Source organism: Thalassophryne amazonica, chromosome 16 (genome assembly GCF_902500255.1).
Source record: "Thalassophryne amazonica chromosome 16, fThaAma1.1, whole genome shotgun sequence".
In the NCBI taxonomy this organism is placed as follows: Eukaryota; Metazoa; Chordata; class Actinopteri; order Batrachoidiformes; family Batrachoididae; genus Thalassophryne; species Thalassophryne amazonica.
In genome coordinates this window covers 2,580,470-2,603,521 of record NC_047118.1, presented here as the reverse complement: position 1 = coordinate 2,603,521, position 23,052 = coordinate 2,580,470, and the positions used below count along the sequence as shown (strand labels likewise).

The following is a 23,052-nucleotide window of genomic DNA, read 5'->3' as shown; positions in this document are numbered from 1 at the left end:
TCATTCAGTTGTTTAATTTTGTAGAAAAAAAGCAGATCACAGACATGACACAAAACTAAAGTCACTTCAAATGGCAACTTTCTGGCTTTAAGAAACACTATAAGAAATCAGGAAAAAAAATTGTGGCAGTCAGTAACGGTTACTTTTTTAGATCAATCAGAGGGAAAAAAATATGGAATCACTCAATTCTGAGGAATAAATTATGGAATCACCCTGTAAATTTTCATCCCTAAAACTAACACCTGCATCAAATCAGATCTGCTTGTTAGTCTGCATCTAAAAAGGAGTGATCACACCTTGGAGAGCTGTTGCACCAAGTGGACTGACATGAATCATGGCTCCAACACGAGAGATGTCAGTTGAAACAAATGAGAGGATTATCAAACTCTTAAAAGAGGGTAAATCATCACGCAATGTTGCAAAAGATGTTGGTTGTTCACAGTCAGCTGTGTCTAAACTCTGGACCAAATACAAACAACATGGGAAGGTTGTTAAAGGCAAACATACTGGTAGACCAAGGAAGACGTCAAAGCGTCAAGACAGAAAAAAAGCAATATGTCTCAAAAATTGAAAATACACAACAAAACAAATGAGGAACGAATGGGAGGAAACTGGAGTCAACGTCTGTGACCGAACTGTAAGAAACCGCCTGAAGGAAATGGGATTTACATACAGAAAAGCTAAACGAAAGCCATCATTAACACCTAAACAGAAAAAAAACAAGGTTACAATGGGCTAAGGAAAAGCAATCGTGGACTGTGGGTGACTGGATGAAAGTCATATTCAGTGATGAATCTCGAATCTGCACTGGGCAAGGTGATGATGCTGGAACTTTTGTTTGGTGCCGTTCCAATGAGATTTATAAAGATGACTGCCTGAAGAGAACATGTAAATTTCCACAGTCATTGATGATATGGGGCTGCATGTCAGGTAAAGGCACTGGGGAGATGGCTGTCATTACATCATCAATAAATGCACAGGTTTACGTTGATATTTTGGACACTTTTCTTATCCCATCAATTGAAAGGATGTTTGGGGATGATGAAATCATTTTTCAAGATGATAATGCATCTTGCCATAGAGCAAAAACTGTGAAAACATTCCTTGCAAAAAGACACACAGGGTCAATGTCATGGCCTGCAAATAGTCCGGATCTTAATCCAATTGAAAATCTTTGGTGGAAGTTGAAGAAAATGGTCCATGACAAGACTCCAACCTGCAAAGCTGATCTGGCAACAGCAATCAGAGAAAAGTTGGAGCCAGATTGATGAAGAGTACTGTTTGTCACTCATTAAGTCCATGCCTCAGAGACTGCAAGCTGTTATAAAAGCCAGAGGTGGTGCAACAAAATACTAGTGATGTTTTGGAGCGTTCTTTTGTTTTTCATGATTCCATAATCTTTTCCTCAGAACTGAGTGAGTCCATATTTTTTCCCTCTGCTTGGTCTAAAAAAGTAACTGTTACTGACTGCCACAATTTGTTTTTCCTGATTTCTTATAGTGTTTCTTAAAGCCAGAAAGTTGCCATTTGAAATGACTTTAGTTTTGTGTCATGTCTGTGATCTGCTTTTTTTCTACAAAATTAAACAACTGAATGAACATCCTCCGAGGCCGGTGATTCCATCATTTTTGCCAGGGGTTGTAAACAGAGGAGTTAGCACCTTGAATCTCGGGGGGAGACAGAAGCTGCTCCACTGAGCTGACTGGTATGTATCATTTTATCTTGAGGCAAAGCAGAAAATGATTGATATGTGATCAGGTTTATACTGATGGGAAACATTTTGCAGTCTGTTTGTGCATCGTGATGTTAAGGTGATGGGGTGCCATCAGATCTTCTGACATGTTTAAAGTAAATGTTGCTTCTTGAAAATGTTTTTCTCAAAGTTAAATAAAACAGGTAACAGTGCTACTACTTAATATACTAATCCACAGTAATTTTAATATTACAGAAATGGAAATAGTGCTACTGCAATATCAGTGAGATATGCAAACTTGTTAAAATAGTGAAATACTGCCATTACTGTATTTTCCACAGTACAGGTCACACTGGCATAGAGGATGCACTGGTGTACAGGTCACACTGGCGTTTAAGTCATACAGGCATATAGGTCGCATTGGAGTATATGTTGCATCTTTTTTCTGTGTTATTAACTCTTTTATTTGGATTTTTGTGCATTGTACTGTGTGCATGTAGTTTTTATTACTGACATTTATTCTTTTATTATTCAAATTTCTTTTGTTTAGTGCTTTGATTCCTGGTAAGGTCATACATAAATAGTCATAATTATTATTGTTAATGATGAATGTGTGATTTGTTTTTTGGTATACAAGTTGCACCGGAGTATAAGTTGCAGGACTTTGTAGTTTTCTCTGGGCCCCTCCCCAATCGGACCGGGAGTGACATGTTTAGCCGCATGTTCTCCTTGAATTGCTGGCTGTCTGAGTGGTGTCCAAAAAATGAGGTGGGCTTCATAGATAACTGGCAAAGCTTCTGGGGAAAACCTGGTCTTGTTAGGAGAGACGGCATCCATCCCACTTTGGATGGAGCAGCTCTCATTTCTAGAAATCTGGCCAATTTTCTTAAATCCTCCAAACCGTGACTATCCAGGGTTGGGACCAGGAAGTAGAGTTGTAGTCTTACACACCTCTCTGCAGCTTCTCTCCCCCTGCCATCCCCTCATTACCCCATCCCCGTAGAGACGGTGCCTGCTCCCAGACTACCAATAACCAGCAAAAATCTATTTAAGCATAAAAATTCAAAAAGAAAAAATAATATAGCACCTTCAACTGCACCACAGACTAAAACAGTTAAATGTGGTCTATTAAACATTAGGTCTCTCTCTTCTAAGTCCCTGTTAGTAAATGATATAATAATTGATCAACATATTGATTTATTCTGCCTTACAGAAACCTGGTTACAGCAGGATGAATATGTTAGTTTAAATGAGTCAACACCCCCGAGTCACACTAACTGTCAGAATGCTCGTAGCACGGGCCGGGGCGGAGGATTAGCAGCAATCTTCCATTCCAGCTTATTAATTAATCAAAAACCCAGACAGAGCTTTAATTAATTTGAAAGCTTGACTCTTAGTCTTGTCCATCCAAATTGGAAGTCCCAAAAACCAGTTTTATTTGTTATTATCTATCGTCCACCTGGTCGTTACTGTGAGTTTCTCTGTGAATTTTCAGACCTTTTGTCTGACTTAGTGCTTAGCTCAGATAAGATAATTATAGTGGGCAATTTTAACATCCACACAGATGCTGAGAATGACAGCCTCAACACTGCATTTAATCTATTATTAGACTCTATTGGCTTTGCTCAAAAAGTAAATGAGTCCACCCACCACTTTAATCATATCTTAGATCTTGTTCTGACTTATGGTATGGAAATAGAAGACTTAACAGTATTCCCTGAAAACTCCCTTCTGTCTGATCATTTCTTAATAACATTTACATTTAATTGAAGAAAATAAGAACAACCCCAGGTTTCTTTTCAGCACTGTAGCCAGGCTGACAAAGAGTCAGAGCTCTATTGAGCCGAGGAGTCCTTTAACTTTAACTAGTAATGACTTCATGACTTTCTTTGCTAATAAAATTTTAACTATTAGAGAAAAAATTACTCATAACCATCCCAAAGACGTATCGTTATCTTTGGCTGCTTTCAGTGATGCCGGTATTTGGTTGTTCTGTCTGAGTTATTTTCATTAGTTACTTCATCCAAACCATCAACATGTTTATTAGACCCCATTCCTACCAGGCTGCTCAAGGAAGCCCTACCATTATTTAATGCTTCGATCTTAAATATGCTCAATCTATCTTTATTAGTTGGCTATGTACCACAGGCTTTTAAGGTGGCAGTAATTAAACCATTACTTAAAAAGCCATCACTTGACCCACCTATCTTAGCTAATTATAGGCCAATCTCCAACCTTCCTTTTCTCTCAAAAATTCTTGAAAGGGTAGTTGTAAAACAGCTAACTGATCATCTGCAGAGGAATGGTCTATTTGAAGAGTTTCAGTCAGGTTCAGTCAGGTAAATTCAGATAAAACTGAAGTTATTGTACTTGGCCCCACAAATCTTAGAAACATGGTGTCTAACCAGATCCTTACTCTGGATGGCATTACCCTGACCTCTAGTATTACTGTGAGAAATCTTGGAGTCATTTTTGATCAGGATATGTCCTTCAATGCGCATATTAAACAAATATGTAGGACTACTTTTTTGCATTTGCGCAATATCTCTAAAATTAGAAAGGTCTTGTCTCAGAGTGATGCTGAAAAACTAATTCATGCATTTATTTCCTCTAGGCTGGACTATTGTAATTCATTATTATCAGGTTGTCCTAAAAGTTCCCTGAAAAGCCTTCAGTTAATTCAAAATGCTGCAGCTAGAGTACTGACAGGGACTAGAAGGAGAGAACATATCTCACCCATATTGGCCTCTCTTCATTGGCTTCCTGTTAATTCTAGAATAGAATTTAAAATTCTTCTTCTTACTTATAAGGTTTTGAATAATCAGGTCCCATCTTATCGTAGGGACCTCTTAGTACCATATCACCCCAATAGAGCGCTTCGCTCTCAGACTGCAGGCTTACTTGTAGTTCCTAGGGTTTGTAAGAGTAGAATGGGAGGCAGAGCCTTCAGCTTTCAGGCTCCTCTCCTGTGGAACCAGCTCCCAATTCAGATCAGGGAGACAGACACCCTCTCTACTTTTAAGATTAGGCTTAAAACTTTCCTTTTTGCTAAAGCTTATAGTTAGGGCTGGATCAGGTGTCCCTGAACCATCCCTTAGTTATGCTGCTATAGACTTAGACTGCTGGGGGGTTCCCATGATGCACTGAGTGTTTCTTTCTCTTTTTGCTCTGTATGCACCACTCTGCATTTAATCATTAGTGATCGATCTCTGCTCCCCTCCACAGCATGTCTTTTTCCTGGTTCTCTCCCTCAGCCCCAACCAGTCCCAGCAGAAGACTGCCCCTCCCTGAGCCTGGTTCTGCTGGAGGTTTCTTCCTGTTAAAAGGGAGTTTTTCCTTCCCACTGTCGCCAAGTGCTTGCTCACAGGGGGTCGTTTTGACCATTGGGGTTTTTACGTAATTATTGTATGGCCTTGCCTTACAATATAAAGCGCCTTGGGGCAACTGTTTGTTGTGATTTGGCGCTATATAAATAAAAGTGATTGATTGACTTTGAACTCCTTGGCGTGAATGCCAGGCGTCATGTTTCCATAGGTTACCATAAAAACCCAATATTTCTTATTTTTACCAAGTGGTTTTTGAGAGCTTTTCTCAGCTGCACGGGTTCAAAAAACAAAACAAAACAAAAACTGCAGCTTACACTAAAAAAAACAAAAAAACAATATTTTGTTACTTGACAAAACTCTGCTGTACTTGTATTAATGGTAAATGTCCACTAGGCGGCGATATTGCTCCATTTCAAGAACCTTGAGTACAGGCTGATGTGGGACACAATGACAACCAACCTGTTGCTTGCAGTAATAGATTGTTCATAATATAAGTACTGGAGTTGTGACACTGCTGTACAACAGTACTGTAAAAATATACACGGTCCCGTTTTTAATCATTGTAACAGAAGTAGAAAACACATCAACAGAATACACTTTAAAATGGGGAAAGTTACATATAAAGGAAAACCCTTGAAATGGATGTTATTTTATTGTTCAACCACAAATTAATAGAGTTGAACACAAATGAGTTTTCACTGCACACTTTCAGCTTTAATTTGACCACAGTATTTACATCCAAATCAGGGGAAAGGTGTAAAAATTAGAACATGTTTGCAGCCGTGCATTTTATAGGACCAAAAGTAATTGGAGAACTGGCTGCTGCCGCTTTGTTGCCTCACTAATGAAATTACAAGAATGCCGGCACAACGGTGCTGGTTGAATTCAAGTCTTGAATATTGAATCTGTTGCTGATTACTTTTAATATGAAGTAAAACGACTCAATATTCTGAAAAACCAAAACATAATCAGCAGAGAGATGGTTAAAAAAGTAATAATAACAAAAAAAAAAAAAAAAAAAACCTAGTTTGCACTCTGAGCGTTAACCAATGATCTGTTACATATTTAACACCGGCAGGCGTGCACAAAAGGTGCGGGCATACACCGCCAGCACTCTAGGGTGTTAGCAGTCAGCATGGTGCTCCTCTCTCACCTCGATGGAGTAGTGCAGGGCGGAGCTGGCGGGGTGCAGCGACAGGTTCTGGAAGGGTTTGATCTCCGGCGCCTCCCAGCCACTCTGCTGCGACCAGTTGACGGTCAGCATGTGATCGGAGAACTGTTTGCCAAACACCAAGGTGGTGGGGTCGGGCTTGGGCTTGCATTCTGTGCAGCGTTCAACGCTGAGATCCGCTGCCTGCATCGGACAAATGAGACGGAGAGCGGCGAAGAGACAGGAACGAGACGGGAATGAAAGCAGGAGAAGCCAGCAAGAAAGAGTTTTGGGTTTTTAAAAAAAATTGAGGTTGTTATTGACAAAGAGGACTTTAAAGGGACAATTAGTTGAACATTGTACAAAGCGAGCAATAAATTAAGTCAATCAATCAGATAAATTAAGTTAAACAGATAAGTCAAATTGAGTTGACATACAGAGAGTGAAGAAGAGAAAGACAGGGGAGTCAATTCAACACAACTCATCCCACGTGAATGACTTTCATTAATTCATATGGTAATGCGGCTCTGTGACAAAGCCAGCAGGCAGTCAGGCTGGAGCGTGACATTCCAGCTGCGTGTTGGTGCTGCAGGGCTCAACTCATGAGACCAAGCCGTTAAAACATGCACAAAGCCTCGCCAAATAAAATACGAACAGCTCCCAAAAGATTTAAATGTTGAAACAGCACCCAATTTACTCTCACATTTGGACTTATAAAACCAGACATTTTGAGATATTTTGGATTTACAGGGCATATTGACTTGAACTTTAATGCATTTAATGGTTCATGGGACTTACAGTGCCCTCCAAAAGTATCAGAACACTTGGTATTTATTAATATATTTTAATTTGTTTATGCCATTTCAAATACAAAAAATACAAAGATTTCTAAAATTATCTTCCTTAAACTCAAACTTAAAACAAATCTGTACAACTTGGTATGAATTAATTAAAAACATAAAAGCCAAGATGATGGGTTGCATAAGTAATCAGCCCCTTTGGTATAATACCTGTAAATAAACAGTTTTGCCAGTTTTCTTCAGACAAGTCAGGTGATACATGAACATCTCCAAGTCACTGAATACATCTTGGGACTTTATTTACATCAATTATGAAGACATACAAACAGTATGGCACTCTATGGTAAATAGTTCTCAAAAACTGAGTGACTGAAATCCCACTGCTGTGAGTACTGAGGCAGTGACCTTTACCCCGAAGATGTCAAAAATGTGTTAAAAAATATTAATCCTAATAAGGCCATGGGTTGTATTTTTTTTTATATTTGAAAGGGCATGAACAAATTAAAATGTGTGAAATACAAATTGTTCCAATACTTTTGGAGGGCATTGTAATTTGCATAAATTTAATATGGCTGCCAGCGTGAAGATGATGATTATGATTATATGTAAATGCAATTTAAGTTCATTAAAGAGCACTTTATACACTGTCTGTGCTGTATTTTATTCATTACCTTGAAGGAACTTGCAAGCCGCAGTGACTTGAAGGAAAACAGGAAGGCCTGAACAAATCGCCCCTGCAATGCCTGGAAATGACAACAGCTTCAATGGCAAAAACATCTTTTCAACAATTTAGTAAAAAAACAAAAAAACGATATCTCATTCCTTCAAGCTAAGAAATAATTTCTTTAAGCTATGCTAGACCACACAAAATAATGTGTGTGTGTGTGTGTGTGGCTCAGCAGCTGCAATCCTTTATTTTCTACACATCAACACACATGGTTTGTGTTAGGGTTGGGACGACTAATGAAAATCACCAGTCAACTAGTTGGGTACCATTATTCATCGACAAGTCGATGACTAAATTTGACACTGAATGAAATGAGCCAATTTTGAATCTTCATGACAAAACTCAAATGTGACATTTATTTTAACAAATATAAGCCCAAAATCAAATACAAAAAACAGCATTAGCATGAACACAATACCTGCATTCATTTACTAGTCATAGACGACATGTTTGAACCAACTAACTCACCTGCAGAGGTTCACACACTTTCCTCACTGAGTGAAGGGAGCGGTGGCAGCTCCAGCAGGTCTGTTCTTTTAAGGGTTAAATGAACTTATTAAATGGCTTTCGACTAATAAAAAACAGTTGATTAGTCGGATGTTAGCTAGTCGTAATCACCTATTACGACTAGTCGTCCCATCCCTAGTTTGTGCCACATGCATGTTGCAAACATAAGCCACTGTTCTCTGAATGGAATCTGAAACATATTCAGGCACGTCTTCAACAGAAGGACAGCAGTTTATAGCTTGTGTGCGGCCTGTCTCTATGATTAAATGTAAGGCAATAAAAGATAAATGTTATTTTTCCAAGATGTAATGTCACATTCAGCACGAGGGTGAGGCACGGGGAAGGAAGTATCCGTTCTTCAACACGACTCCAGCTAAGACGTGTAATAACCATTCATAATTTTGTGATGAATATGACTTTAAAATGTTCAAAAGATTCTTCAGAGGGAGTATGTCCAAGGACTTCTCCCCCAGAGAGAGTCCCGGAGATCATCCTGCCGTAACACCGCTTCTGATCACATCAGCGTCTAGCGCACAGACGTCACACCCATGACTTGTACCATCATTAACTGCACTCATCATGAGATATACCCCGTAAAGGAAGATCCTGTCCCAGCTGCCTCACTGGCAATTCTGCTAAATTATCAATTATTCTAACATAATAATAAAAAACAAACAAAAATGGCAGCATGCACGGACACAGCGTCTTTGTGCTCCCTGATGTTACTATAATCATCTCCTACTATTAACGGGATAACTAGGGCTGGTGTCTTCCTCTGCTGCTGCAGCTACAGCAACCTGGTAAGAATTACATTCTTTTTTTTTGGTGGTTCAGTAGCTCAGTAGTAGAAGGTTCGTCCTGTAATACAGGGATCGCAGGTTTGAGGCCCAGTGGTGACTGTCTCGATTTTTAACATAGTGTGAGGATTTATGACTTTTATTAATTTATATGGTAATTAAATATGTAATTGGTAACAACACCATCACAAGATACACAGTTCATCATCGCAACAGTTTCTAGTGAACTTGAATAGTGAATAGTGAACTTGTGAGTAGATTCTTTTGTTTATTTCAGTAATATTAGTGTCCTGTATGCCAATTATCTGAGCTATACCATGATTTGTTAAAAAGTTAAGGCTGGAAATTTACCTGTTTTGTGGGTAAATCTGTGTGACAAAGAAAAAAAAAACAAAAACTGTGTGTGTAAGAACATGCATCTTAAATTAGAAAAGGCAGGACTATATATATATATATATATATATATATATATACATATACATACAGACACACACATAAATAAAAGATAAAACCACACCAAATTTATCCCTTTTTACAGTGACTTTACAAAATTCTTGACCTACATTTAAAAGGGTTACAATTAGATAAATGTTACAACAGTGTTGTGCATGTTGCAAAATGTGACTTCTCATTGTAAAAAAATTTTGTTACCTCCAAGGCATCAAAGTGTGGGGACAGATTCAGACGGGACTTTTGGACAAATTAATGCATCAGATTCCAATGGCAAATATATAGTTCTGCTTTTGTTTGTGATTTGTTTCTTTGATAAGTAATATATTTTCTAAATAGGATTTTGGGTAGCCTATATCATGAAAAGTGGCAATTTCATAAGTTTTCTTGAACAAATATGCATGGGGTTTTCAAAGTTAAGTTTAGATGCCACAACATCCACAATCTGGATCAGATCTGGATCAAGCTTTGTCAGGTGACAGTGAGTGCCAGTCTGTGCCTCACTTTGAAATATGAGAGTGATTGGGGCACAATGAATGATACAACATAAAATATACATTAAAATTGGGTTTTTAATGTTAAATTAAAAGGGACACAAAATATGTCATCTGGATCAGACTTTGTCAGTTGATAAAGGATACACAGCAAAAACCATCAGTTTTAAATTAACACTGGGTCAGTGTACATATGTTCCTACAATGACCCAGTGTGGGACCACATGTACACTATCAGTGTCAATTTAACATGGGTGATTTTGCTGTGTACCATCCTACACAATACTCAAATATGAAACAGAGTAATGAATTTTTGAAAAGCTGTTCAACGTTAAAGGATAGGGATTTTTCCAATTTTCTGAGATTTTTCCTGACTTTGACCTTGAAAACTGATTTCATAACATATGAATTTTTACATCACTTTTACATCCCGACAGTGTATATCATCCCGGCAGTGCAGCATTGAACTGAACAATGGTAGCCTTAGCGTTACCCGGCACTCAGTGCTTTTTTTTAGTTCTTGTTTTTGAAGAGATACTTGTCTGTTTTATTGCATGCCCTTCTATTCCTACTGTTCTATGCTGCGATGTGACACTGAAATTTCCCCATTGAGGGATGAATAAAAGCTTTTCTTATCTTATCTGAAAAGTGTGGGTTACAGGCTGTTCACAAACAGATAAACAAACTTTGTTGGCGGCGGTAATAATGAGGTTTTTAGAGCCTGGAACAGTTTCCCTGTTGACATCAGAAAGTCCAGTTCAGTTGACTCATTTAAGGCAAATGTTAAACCTTACTTCTTTTTCTTAATTTTGTCTCTAGTTTATTGTTGTTGTCATGAGTATACATACATACATATATATGTGTGTGTATGTGTAGTAAATGATAAAATGGGTGGGTGTGTGTAAGCTTTGCTTCTGCCTACACCCTTTCAGCCGCACAAACTGGGAAACTGTTTTGAGTTTTTTCGTTTTTGAGCTTTTTTTTAAGAATATGTGTGTGTACCAAATAAATTCATATTACTCATATTATTAATATGGCTATGTAAGGATTTCCACTTTGCTTTGCAAAACATTTTGATATGCAAAACCTTTTGACTTGCAAAACAATTTGACCCACAAGCAACCCCCCTCCCCCAAAAAACTTAAAATGAAAGTGGATGAATTCAAAGAAAAAAAGGGCTTAAAAAGTCTACCCTGATTTTTGTTCTGAAAACAATTTCTTGGAGTTTATATATATATATATATATATATATATATATATATATATATGCTTGCACAAAAAAGAGACAAAATTCACTCCACAGAATAATTGTATTTTGCCTCATCAGTTCTAACATATGTAATGACTCATGTTGATTTCTTTTTCTAAGGATGGTGGCTGCCAAACATGGTCTGAATGTTTGTGCCTGATGACCTCTAACCCCAGACTCCAACAATGAGTGCCCTTCAACTTTTCATCTGCCATCACGCCTTTAATGTGTGATTAATAACTGAAAAATCACATTTACTTAGCAATGCATTGCAGATATGGCGCTAAGTGTAAAGTTGACGCCCCCTCCCCCAAAAAAGCAGCTGCATCACAACGTGGTTATAACACATACGATACATTGAAAAGTAAAAGTTCCTGGACAAAGAAACGTGACGCCAAACCCCGTTTGAAAACCTGTTAGTTTATGCAGGATATCACATTATCAGCTTCACACAGCAAATAAAAAATATTCCTGACTCTTACTACACTGTCCAAAACTATTCTTACAGTTCGGCACGTTTTATCTTCTGATACGCACTTATTTGAAAAAAAATTACAGTTTTCAGAGCATTTGTCTATTCAGAATACAGCCGTAAAGGGTCGCGTGTCACCGCAAAGAACCACCAAGTTTTCTTACATAAAGTCTCAACTTTTGGTTTGAATGAACCCGAATTGTGTATAGTATGACAAAATTTTAATTATTTCCTAAAAGGTGTTCGTAAAGTAATATCTGTCCTGTGACAGTGAGCAGAATTAGTCGGCTAGTTTTTGAGTGGAGTCTGGGATCGACGTTGCGTCAGTCTGTCCTCACCGCTCTTGGTGAACAACCACTTTTACCAGTTTATTATCGGGACTGGACTTTATCGGCTGACTTCAGTGATACGGTAAGTAAATAATCTATCTTTACAGTGGATGTAAAGAGATAATAAAGGGACTGTGGACTCACCGCTCGAAGCGCTGCCATCTCCGCGTCACGACCACAAAAAATCTGCTCGACTCGCAACAAACCCTCACATCAAAGTTCCGCCTCCAACTCTGACGACAACCGTCTATAATTCTTTTTGTGGATAACAACTGTATCAAAACAAACAACAATGACGGCAAAATACTAATGGGAGCACGAATTTATTAGCAGCTTGTAAAAAAAAAAGGGAAAGATTTATCTCAAAGCTTGAATCAGGAAGTCAGTGTGTGGGCGTGATGGCAGCGTCGACACCTGATTGCTGGATACAAGTAAACACGGAACGTGGAGGACGCTGCTGATTGGTCCTTCAGAGGGGTGGGTGCAGAATCACAAGTTGCTCAAATAAATGAATGAAACATCGGTTTATTTAGGAGAATTACAGTCCTCACACATTCTAAACCAGTCAGAAAACATATTATAAGAGTTTGTGTTATTATATAATGCCTGTTACATAAAGTGATCACTTAAATCAAATGTTTTCCCCACTCATCATGGCATGTGGAGACTGCAGGAGGCTGACCAAGGTCAGGACCAGGGTCAGGACCAAGGTCAGCACGGGACCTGACTCTTAATGCCATAGCCGAGCTCGGCTCCTCCAGTAAGCAGCAGGTCTATCCCGGTGCAGAAGGTGGCATCTGCAGCCAGGTAGAGGACGGCCAGTCCACACTCCTCCTCTGTCCCCATACGACCCATCAGCTGTTTGACAGAGAGACAAAAGGAAAATGGATCATGTCTGCAGGAACACAGGATCACAGACTTAACGATGTCACGTGGGCAGTGCAAAAGGCTGCAAGGGTTCGAAAGGTATAAATAAAGAATGGAACAGCACGTGGTGACATATCATGTTACCATGGTGATGCCATGTTGCTTATTACTGTGCACTACACCAAAAAAAAAAGATTGTTATTGCAATTTAATTGTAGTTTTTTAACTTGAAAATTAATCAAATTTATCAGTAGCCTACTTATTACAAAAATCTTTTTCTAACCTGTCACATTTATTCATGACAAACAAATAAACGTCACATTAAGCAAAAAATTAAAATAACTCATGATCAAACCGTATGTGTCATATATCAATTGCTGGTATTCTTCTAAATTCATACACGCAGTCACTCATTTTCAACTGCTTACTCCAATTAAGGGTCACGGGGGGATGGAGCCTATCCCCCCAGTCACAGGGCATGAGGCGGGTTCACCCTGGACAGGATGCCAGTGTGTCACAGGGACACATATAGACAAACATACACATTCACACCCGCACGCACACCTAAGGACAATTTAAAGTTTCCAGTCCATCTAACCTCCCTAAATGTTTGCAACATCTGACCTTTGATCACAAAGCCTCAGCATTTAATATGGGAAGCTCACGTAAGTATTAATGATGCATTATTTTAATGAAAGTACAATGCATGAGTAATAATAGAGACTAAGGAAGTTTGAAAGAGTAACAATGTTTCACACATGGATAGATGTGTATTTAATTCACAATTTGCATTAATTAAATATAAATTATATTTGTGTTCTTGCTGTGTATGACCCCACAGTAATATGTTGCTGGGGTACAATAATCTACTTGTAGACTGTGATTTATAGATCTTCTTTTCCAATTTTATGAGGAATATAAAAAAAAATGAGTAGATTACTTTGCAAATTTGACTTTTTTGCGTACTACTATGGTAAATCTTTCCTTTTTTATAGCAGTCACAAAATTATGCCGTCATTCCAAGAATGACCAGATTGCCCAATTGCCATCAATCACCCCCCACGCCCAACCAAAGGTTTCTGGATCCACCCTGCTAGCGATGTGTGAGAAAGCTGACAAAATGACAGACTAACAGCAAGAAGTCCTGTATTGGTCCTGCTGCCTATTGGTGGTGGCGTTTACACATGGATTCCTCAGCGTGATGCGGTTGAGTGTCTATGACTCCACCTGCAGCATACGGTGAGAGCATGACGTGCACTGTAACTTTTTAAAAATGATTAATAACTCAGCAGTTTAAGACATTAAGTCATAAAGTTATTTCAATTCAATTTCCAATTTATTTTCATTTATATAGCACCAAATCATAACAAAGTTGCCTCAAGGTGCTTCACACACATAAGGTCTAACTTTACCAACCCCCAAACCAAGAACACAGCCGACACTGGTAAGAAAAAAAACTCCCTCTGATGATTTGAGGAAGAAAGCTCAAGCAGACCAGACTCAAAGGGGTGACCCTCTGCTTGGGCCAATGCTACCAACACAAATGACAAAACAACAGTTGGACAGTTATGAATAATTATGGGGGGGTCACTTAGAGTCACAGGCAGCGGGTTGGTGAGCTGTGTCCTGTGCCCTGCTAGCAGAGAACAATGGTATATTACAAATAGAACAGATGAAATTATCAAGAATGGGATCTTGATGACAGATGTTAGCAATCATTAAAAGCCTTAGAGGCATTAAAATATGACCTTAAAAATCAAAATTGGGAAGAAGTTTATGTCAGTGATGTTAATGTAGCATATAATTCATTTATGAAAATATTGATGAAATCATATAATAAATACTGTAAATTAATAGAAATTAGTAAGAAAAGAGTAAATAAACCATCAATCAATCAATCAATTTTATTTATATAGCGCCAAATCACAACAAACAGTTGCCCCAAGGCGCTTTATATTGTAAGGCAAGGCCATACAATAATTACGTAAAAACCCCAACGGTCAAAACGACCCCCTGTGAGCAAGCACTTGGCGACAGTGGGAAGGAAAAACTCCCTTTGAACAGGAAGAAACCTCCAGCAGAACCAGACTCAGGGAGGGGCAGTCTTCTGCTGGGACTGGTTGGGGCTGAGGGAGAGAACCAGGAAAAAGACATGCTGTGGAGGGGAGCAGAGATCAATCACTAATGGTTAAAATCAGAGTGGTGCATACAGAGCAAAAAGAGAAAGAAACACTCAGTGCATCATGGGAACCCCCCAGCAGTCTAAGTCTATAGCAGCATAACTAAGGGATGGTTCAGGGTCACCTGATCCAGCCCTAACTATAAGCTTTAGCAAAAAGTAATGTTTTAAGCCTAATCTTAAAAGTAGAGAGGGTGTCTGTCTCCCTGATCTGAATTGGGAGCTGGTTCCACAGGAGAGGAGCCTGAAAGCTGAAGGCTCTGCCTCCCATTCTACTCTTACAAACCCTAGGAACTACAAGTAAGCCTGCAGTCTGAGAGCGAAGCGCTCTATTGGGGTGATATGGTACTACGAGGTCCCTAAGATAAGATGGGACCTGATTATTCAAAACCTTATAAGTAAGAAGAAGAATTTTAGATTCTGTTCTAGAATTAACAGGAAGCCAATGAAGAGAGGCCAATATGGGTGAGATATGCTCTCTCCTTCTAGTCCCTGTCAGTACTCTAGCTGCAGCATTTTGAATTAACTGAAGGCTTTTCAGGGAACTTTTAGGACAACCTGATAATGAATTACAATAGTCCAGCCTAGAGGAAATAAATGCATGAATTAGTTTTTCAGCATCACTCTGAGACAAGACCTTTCTGATTTTAGAGATATTGCGTAAATGCAAAAAAGCAGTCCTACATATTTGTTTAATATGCGCATTGAAGGACATATCCTGATCAAAAATGACTCCAAGATTTCTCACAGTATTACTAGAGGTCAGGGTAATGCCATCCAGAGTAAGGATCTGGTTAGACACCATGTTTCTAAGATTTGTGGGGCCAAGTACAATAACTTCAGTTTTATCTGAGTTTAAAAGCAGGAAATTAGAGGTCATCCATGTCTTTATGTCTGTAAGACAATCCTGCAGTTTAGCTAATTGGTGTGTGTCCTCTGGCTTCATGGATAGATAAAGCTGAGTATCATCTGCATAACAATGAAAATTTAAGCAATGCTGTCTAATAATACTGCCTAAGGGAAGCATGTATAAAGTGAATAAAATTGGTCCTAGCACAGAACCTTGTGGAACTCCATAATTAACCTTAGTCTGTGAAGAAGACTCCCCATTTACATGAACAAATTGTAATCTATTAGATAAATATGATTCAAACCACCGCAGCGCAGTGCCTTTAATACCTATGGCATGCTCTAGTCTCTGTAATAAAATTTTATGGTCAACAGTATCAAAAGCAGCACTGAGGTCTAACAGAACAAGCACAGAGGTGAGTCCACTGTCTGAGGCCATAAGAAGATCATTTGTAACCTTCACTAATGCTGTTTCTGTACTATGATGAATTCTAAAACCTGACTGAAACTCTTCAAATAGACCATTCCTCTGCAGATGATCAGTTAGCTGTTTTACAACTACCCTTTCAAGAATTTTTGAGAGAAAAGGAAGGTTGGAGATTGGCCTATAATTAGCTAAGATAGCTGGGTCAAGTGATGGCTTTTTAAGTAATGGTTTAATTACTGCCACCTTAAAAGCCTGTGGTACATAGCCAACTAACAAAGATAGATTGATCATATTTAAGATCGAAGCATTAAATAATGGTAGGGCTTCCTTGAGCAGCCTGGTAGGAATGGGGTCTAATAGACATGTTGATGGTTTGGAGGAAGTAACTAATGAAAATAACTCAGACAGAACAATTGGAGAGAAAGAGTCTAACCAAATACCGGCATCACTGAAAGCAGCCGAACATAAAGATACGTCTTTAGGATGGTTATGAGTAATTTTTTCTCTAATAGTTTTACGGAGGGCTTTTTTATAGAGCAACAGACTCTTTTTCCAGGCTAAGTGAAGATCTTCTAAATTAGTGAGACGCCATTTCCTCTCCAACTTACGGGTTATCTGCTTTAAGCTGCGAGTTTGTGAGTTATACCACAGAGTCAGGCACTTCTGATTTAAAGCTCTCTTTTTCAGAGGAGCTACAGCATCCAAAGTTGTCTTCAATGAGGATGTAAAAACCATGGCTGACAAAGGGAATAAAAAATGCTTGTGCAAAGAAAAACTATTTATACAGGTGCTTTTTAAAAAATGCAAACAAAGGAAACAGAACACAGATACAAAAAATATAAAAATAAACTACTGACAATAATTAGGAAACAAAAAAAGATTATTATAGTGAACAATTAAATAAGAGTAAAGATAATATGAGGGCAACATGGGGAATTATAAAAAGTGTGACTGAAAGTGATGGAGCGAAAGCAACTTTTCCAAATTACTTTGTCAAGATAAATAAAGAAATATATGACATAAAAGAAGTTGCAAATGGATTTAATGATTATTTTTCAAATGTAGGATCAAGTCTGGTGGGAAATAAACCAATAGTAGAAGATAAATTACATACACTTGTAAATACGGTCAATAGTATTGTAGAAGAATTTTTAGGTCCATATTTGAACTGTGATGAACTATCAAGTGTCCTGATCCGAACTGTATGTCCTCTGGTTGAACTAGCAGGTGTTCAACCCAAAAAAAAGGGCTCTATTAGTCATTCAGTCTGTCAGGGGCTTTCCAAGGCCTCTTAGGTGCTTTCCCGCAGGCCACGTGCCGGGGCCTCAGGCCAGCTGCACGTGTGGCTGAGGCCACGTGCGGAGGGGGCCTCAGGCCAGCTGCACCTGTGGCTGAAGGTCTTTTAAAAAAATCAGTTGTAAATCCTTCATGTTTTAATGGGAGCGTTTGTCACATTGAAATAATGGCCTAACACCTGCTTAGGGTTCACTAGAGGACGCTTCCAATAGAAAACCATGTCTTGGGAATGAAATAAATAAAAAAGTCGAAGGAGGAGCGATGCCCGCGGGTCTCCAATAAATAGACGAGCGCGGTTGTCATATTCAGTCTCTCTAGAGGACTCAGTTTGTCTAAGCTTTGTGTCGAAGGCTTAAATAAACTTAAAAACTCTGTGCATTTTATCTTGCTTAAGGCTGAATTATTCTAAAGTGTTGTGTCATTTTCTAGCATATCACTTGCAATTAGTTTGTGTTATCTAAAAGACGACATCCTGAGAAGACTAAAGACGAGCCGCGACAGAACTTGGCGAGCCAGCTTCAGGAGGGTCCAGGGGCATTCCGGCAGCCTGGGGCAGTCCAGCTCATCCCTCCAGACCGTAAATAACAGTGATCACGACTAAAAGGTAAGCAGAAACCTTTTATAATTTCTGCACGATCTGGAGGAGTGAGTCGGGATTTCCGCCCAAGTTGACAGGTGATATTTTTTAATTGCCTCTTACCCAAAAGAACCTGGACTAAGAAAATTGATAAGAGACTAAAAAAAGATAAGATTGAAAATTATCAGGCCTTGTAGATAAAATGCTCAGAAGGTGTGTGTGTTCCCGGGAAAAAGAATGTCTATGTGAGTGAAAGGTCAGGAATGTTCATGAACTCTGGTGCGGAAAGAGTGCGTGGAGAACTAACCTGGATGCTTGGGGAATAATTGGTGTTGAAATTCGTTACTAACGTGCCGGCTGATAGCATGCGCTGTAGGGGTTAATTTAGGGGAGTATACTGACAAATAGATACAAGGTAATACAAGGTTGTTTAAAGAGTTTAACAGAGACTGAAGTGAAATAAGTGAGAAAAAGAGTTTAACAGAGAATACGTGCAGAGGAAGCACAAGATAAGCGCCTGAGGGGGCGCAGTAGAAATACCGTACGTGATAAAGAGATTTAAAAGTGCAAAGTGGCACAGCTGACAGTAAGTAAAAGAGCTCAATAAAGGACGTCATTTTTTAAGAAAAGAGAAAAACTATAAAAAAAAAATAAAATGAATGAAGAGTTAGTGCAGAATACATGAGAATTAATGAAGCAGAAAATAGTGCAGTAAGGCACCAGATACACGCTTGTGGGGCGTGGGAGAAGAATAAGTAATTAAGTACACAGTAATATGAGTTTTTTATAAGAAAAGAAAAAGAGAATATTTTCAGTGCAAAGGCACATTAAGCTCACGAGGAGCTCAGTAAGTGAAAAAAAAAGGTAGAAGAAAGTGCAGAAAGGCACAGGATACGCACGCGAGGCGCGGTAAGGCGTAGAAATAAATGAAATATTGTATGCTCAGAAAGGAGCTTGTGAAAAATAATATATTAAGCACAGGATACGCACGCGAGGCGCAGTAAGGCGTAGAAGTAAATTAAATATTGTACGCTCAAAGAGGGCTTGTAAAAAAGTAATATATGAAGTTGCTGACAGCGCCGGAGAAGCTGTCTAACGTGAAGAAGAGATACATGCTTAAACAGTACACATTGGTGTTAAGTGAATAAAAAGGTTGTTTAAAGCCGCGGAGTGAAAAGTGGCAGAAGTCTAGATAGAGATATATAGAAAGTTGTTTTTAATAATTTTTGTGTATAAAGCTTTTGAAAATTGTGTGTGGGAGAGTGCAGAGTAAGCGGGGAGGTGCAAGCAAAAAGCTGTGAGGGCTTGCAAGCTGGCTGACATACAAGATTAATGTGAAAGAGTACGAGGGGGAGGTATTTAGACCCAACAGGAGGACTTGGGAGGTGCATGACAGGCAGAGAGGAAAGTGTGAAACAGAGACAGTGAAGAAAAAGACAGGAGAAGAGTGCTATGTAAATACAGAGAAGGTAGATATTATTTCAAAGAGAGAAAACTAATAAACAAACATAGCAGAAAAAGACGAGAAGCAGAAAGTTAAAAAAATAAAAATAAAAAAAATAAAAAAATTGGAAGGAAAATAGAAAGTCGGGAGCAAAGACATTAGGAGGTGTTAGGGTTGTAAGAGGATTAAATAAATAAAGTTGGTTATAAATCAAAAAGAGATAAAGCTTAGATTATAGTGAAAAAGCTGACAGACTGATCAATGCTTGGGACAGTCTTTGATGGGAGACTTAAGTGATGATGAAATAATACTCCCAGAACATTACTTGACTGACGGAGACATCGAAACCCAGGGAATCAGGACACATTTTTGGCTGGAAAGGACCTATTTTGACAGTGTAGGAGCAGAACATTGGCAGGACGAACAAGAGATCAATCAGAAATTATGGCAGATTACTAAGGTAATCAATCTGAAACAAAAGAAAGAACAATTCCCTCTAATTAATTGGGAGCTGCTGATAAGACGTCTGTGGCATCAGGGTTTAACCCCGTGGCTGGAGCTGCTTTGTGCTGACCCTAATAAAGAACTTAGCATACCATTAAATCATTTAGTAACACTACCAACCGATCCAGGTGAAGAACTGTTTCCTAGGTTGACTCTGACTGTGGTCCCAAGGAAGGTTCGCTGGGAAACAGGTAAATTTTCATATTTAGTTAAAGAAAAAGAAGACGGGCATAGCAGTTGGAAATTTAATCCTTTTAAGGGTTTAAAATACAAAACAGGTGTTACAGCCAGCAAGTTATTGGTCTGGATCAGGACAGCCCCTGAGGGACTACCAGAACACCATAGAAACACCTCACATAGCGTTTGTCAGGGTTACATGGGTAACTCTCAAGGTCAAGGTCGGGAAAGTACCTCGCTAGACTTAGTACTAAGAAAATATCCAGGAAAACGCACTAAGGCCAACCAATGTATGAGAAAGTGGCACAAAAGGTCACATGGGGGCAGGCAATGGCCTTTGGTGGGATCATTTGATCCGGTGATGTGTGAAGCAGTTGCGGTAGAAATACAGAAAAAAGAAATTAAAGATCAGCAGAAGAACGTAAAAAACAACAAAAAACGCACTGAAGAAAAAGAAGTTTTGGCCTTGTTCAAGCAGGAAGCACAGAGGCTACAGCAGAAAAGAGAAAAAATGACAGAGGAAAGATCCAAAGAGACTAAAGCCAGTGCACCGAGCTGGGAATCAGAGCCACCCCCATATAAACGTCATGATATGGGAAAGACAGCTGGACAATTTGTATTAGAAACTCGTGAAGAGGACCAAGGCATGGATGTGGAGGGCAAATTCACACTGACACTAAAAGCTCGAGAGCCACAAGGAGACAGGTCCTCAGTCTGTCAAATGGATCATACAAGGTCTCCAAGTCCGAAAGTAAGTGGTCGCTCACCACGACCAGCAGGGGGGGCCACAAATAACAGTGACACAGAGGCAGACGAGGATAAAGAGAGAGACCTGAAGGCTCCGCCTGCACATCGAGGTCCACTGAAAACCGTCCCCTCCCACCATAAGTCAGCCGACTGGACCTTCACAGGCTATAGAGGCTCCGAAGAGTGGCACAAGAGCTTCTGTGACACACTGGATCTGGCCAGAAGAGATAATGAAGAACTAGCTGAGCAACTTCGGCTAGCGAAGGAAAGAATACAAAGACATAGGGACACCGAGGAAAGAAGAATATTACAACAGTCGACGCCCAATCAAGGGAATCACATTATACAGCCACCCACCCGAAAAATTTCTGGTGAGATCATCATTGAGAGTGCAAAAGAGGCTCGACTCAGGCAAAGACAACAATGTGTAGCCAAAGACATAGCGGCTTTAGAACAGAATATAACCGACTGGATGGACTGCCTGGAACCAGTCAGTCGCACTCGATCTGGAAGACAGTATGGAGCCCACACAGAAGAAGAGGAGGACGAAGACCTCATATGCCCATTGGTGGTTAGAAATGGTCATCATGTGTATACCCCATGGAGCTGGACAGACATGGTGGGGCTGGCCAACAGACTGCCAGACATCACCCAAGGAGCTGGGAGATGGATAACTGCCTTAGAAGAAGGCACTGCAGGGGTAACCTTGTCTTTAGGTGACATAAAAGCCTTGCTAATCCATGTCATGGGAAAACATGACACTGAAGAATTAGCAGGAAAGGTTGGACTAACACAAATGATGGGCACAAATCAACATGATGAAGTCCCCTTTAATCGCTATAGAAACTCCATGTGGGAAGGACTGAGAAGAAAGTACCCTGAGGTCTTGGATCCCTCTAAATTGGATGATGAGGAGTGGACACCTGAAGAGTGCCCAAAGAAGTTCCTGCACCGATTCCAGAAGAGATGGGCGGAGGAAACAGGAAATGCATGGAACCATTCTCCAGCAACAGAAATCCTGTTTAAAATAACTGTAAAAAAGGCTCTACCAGATGAGGTTCAGAAAGCCCTAGATGGAGTCGTGGGACTATCAAAAATGAATTGGGCTTTATACTCTGAGCATATTTGTCACCATCTTGAAATCTACAAGAAAGAAAAACAAAAAGAAGAAGATGCAGCAAAATCCCTGACGAAAAAATTGGTGCAGATGCAGTTGGGAGAGCTAACCAAAGTCAAGAAAGAAAAAACAAAGACCCAGGCACCAATGATGACCCCTGTTCCTTCTGAGTCGGCAAGCACAGGCCCTACGGCAAACACTGCTGCCACCTTACAGGCACCTGTGGTAACAGCCACACAGAGCCCCCAAGGAGCAGCAGGGAGCACTGCTGCAGGAGAAGTCTCAGCACCAGTGGAGCATCACTATCACTACCATAGCACTGGCACACCCGGAAATGGACCCACCTACAGTCATGGGTGGAGAGGAGAGTCACGGAACTTTCAAGGTCAAAGAGGAGGGTGGCGAAGAGGATCTCGCCAACCTTCATTTGGAAGCAGATTCCAGAACTCAGCTCCCAGGAACAGTCAAGCGGGACCGCCTATGGGACCAACACCCCCAATAGGGGATCAACCCTCTAATGAGTGTTGGAGCTGTGGACAACCTGGACATCGAATGAGAAATTGTCCGGCCCGACCTTGGGTTGGACCCTCTGCCTATTGGCAATAGGGAGGCCTAGAGAAGACAGAGGGGGAAACGGTGGCATTGGCTATTTCGATGATACCTAAGGAAGAGCCAACCGTCACTGTTAATATACAAAACAGAGATTTCCCTTTCATGGTGGATACAGGGGCAACATACTCTTGCATAGGGAAAATGGGCGCTCATCTCCCCCTCTCTGGGTCTGTAATTAAGACCATCGGCTTCTCTGGGAAAACTCAAATAATACCTTTTACACGCCCACTTCCTGTAACGATTGCAGGAAAAACAATTGAAG

At 39.8% G+C, this 23,052-nt stretch overlaps 2 protein-coding genes across 2 annotated transcripts in view; both read right to left on the bottom strand.

Moving 5' to 3' along the window:
• Positions 1-12,311, bottom strand: part of bcat2 (branched chain amino-acid transaminase 2, mitochondrial) — a 28,733-nt gene extending 16,422 nt beyond the window's left edge. The window contains exons 1-3 of the mRNA XM_034190061.1: positions 12,139-12,311; positions 7,641-7,712; positions 6,173-6,373 (exon numbers count right to left, since the gene is read on the bottom strand). Coding sequence (XP_034045952.1) covers positions 6,173-6,373; positions 7,641-7,712; positions 12,139-12,156 — 291 coding nt within the window. The 5' untranslated portion in view covers positions 12,157-12,311. The remainder of the gene's footprint in view (positions 1-6,172; positions 6,374-7,640; positions 7,713-12,138) is intronic.
• A 192-nt stretch (positions 12,312-12,503) lies between these two features.
• The window catches only part of hsd17b14 (hydroxysteroid (17-beta) dehydrogenase 14), a 30,856-nt gene continuing 20,307 nt past the window's right edge, over positions 12,504-23,052 (bottom strand). The window contains exon 9 of the mRNA XM_034190062.1: positions 12,504-12,852. Within this exon, the coding sequence (XP_034045953.1) occupies positions 12,706-12,852 (147 nt within the window). The 3' untranslated portion in view covers positions 12,504-12,705. The remainder of the gene's footprint in view (positions 12,853-23,052) is intronic.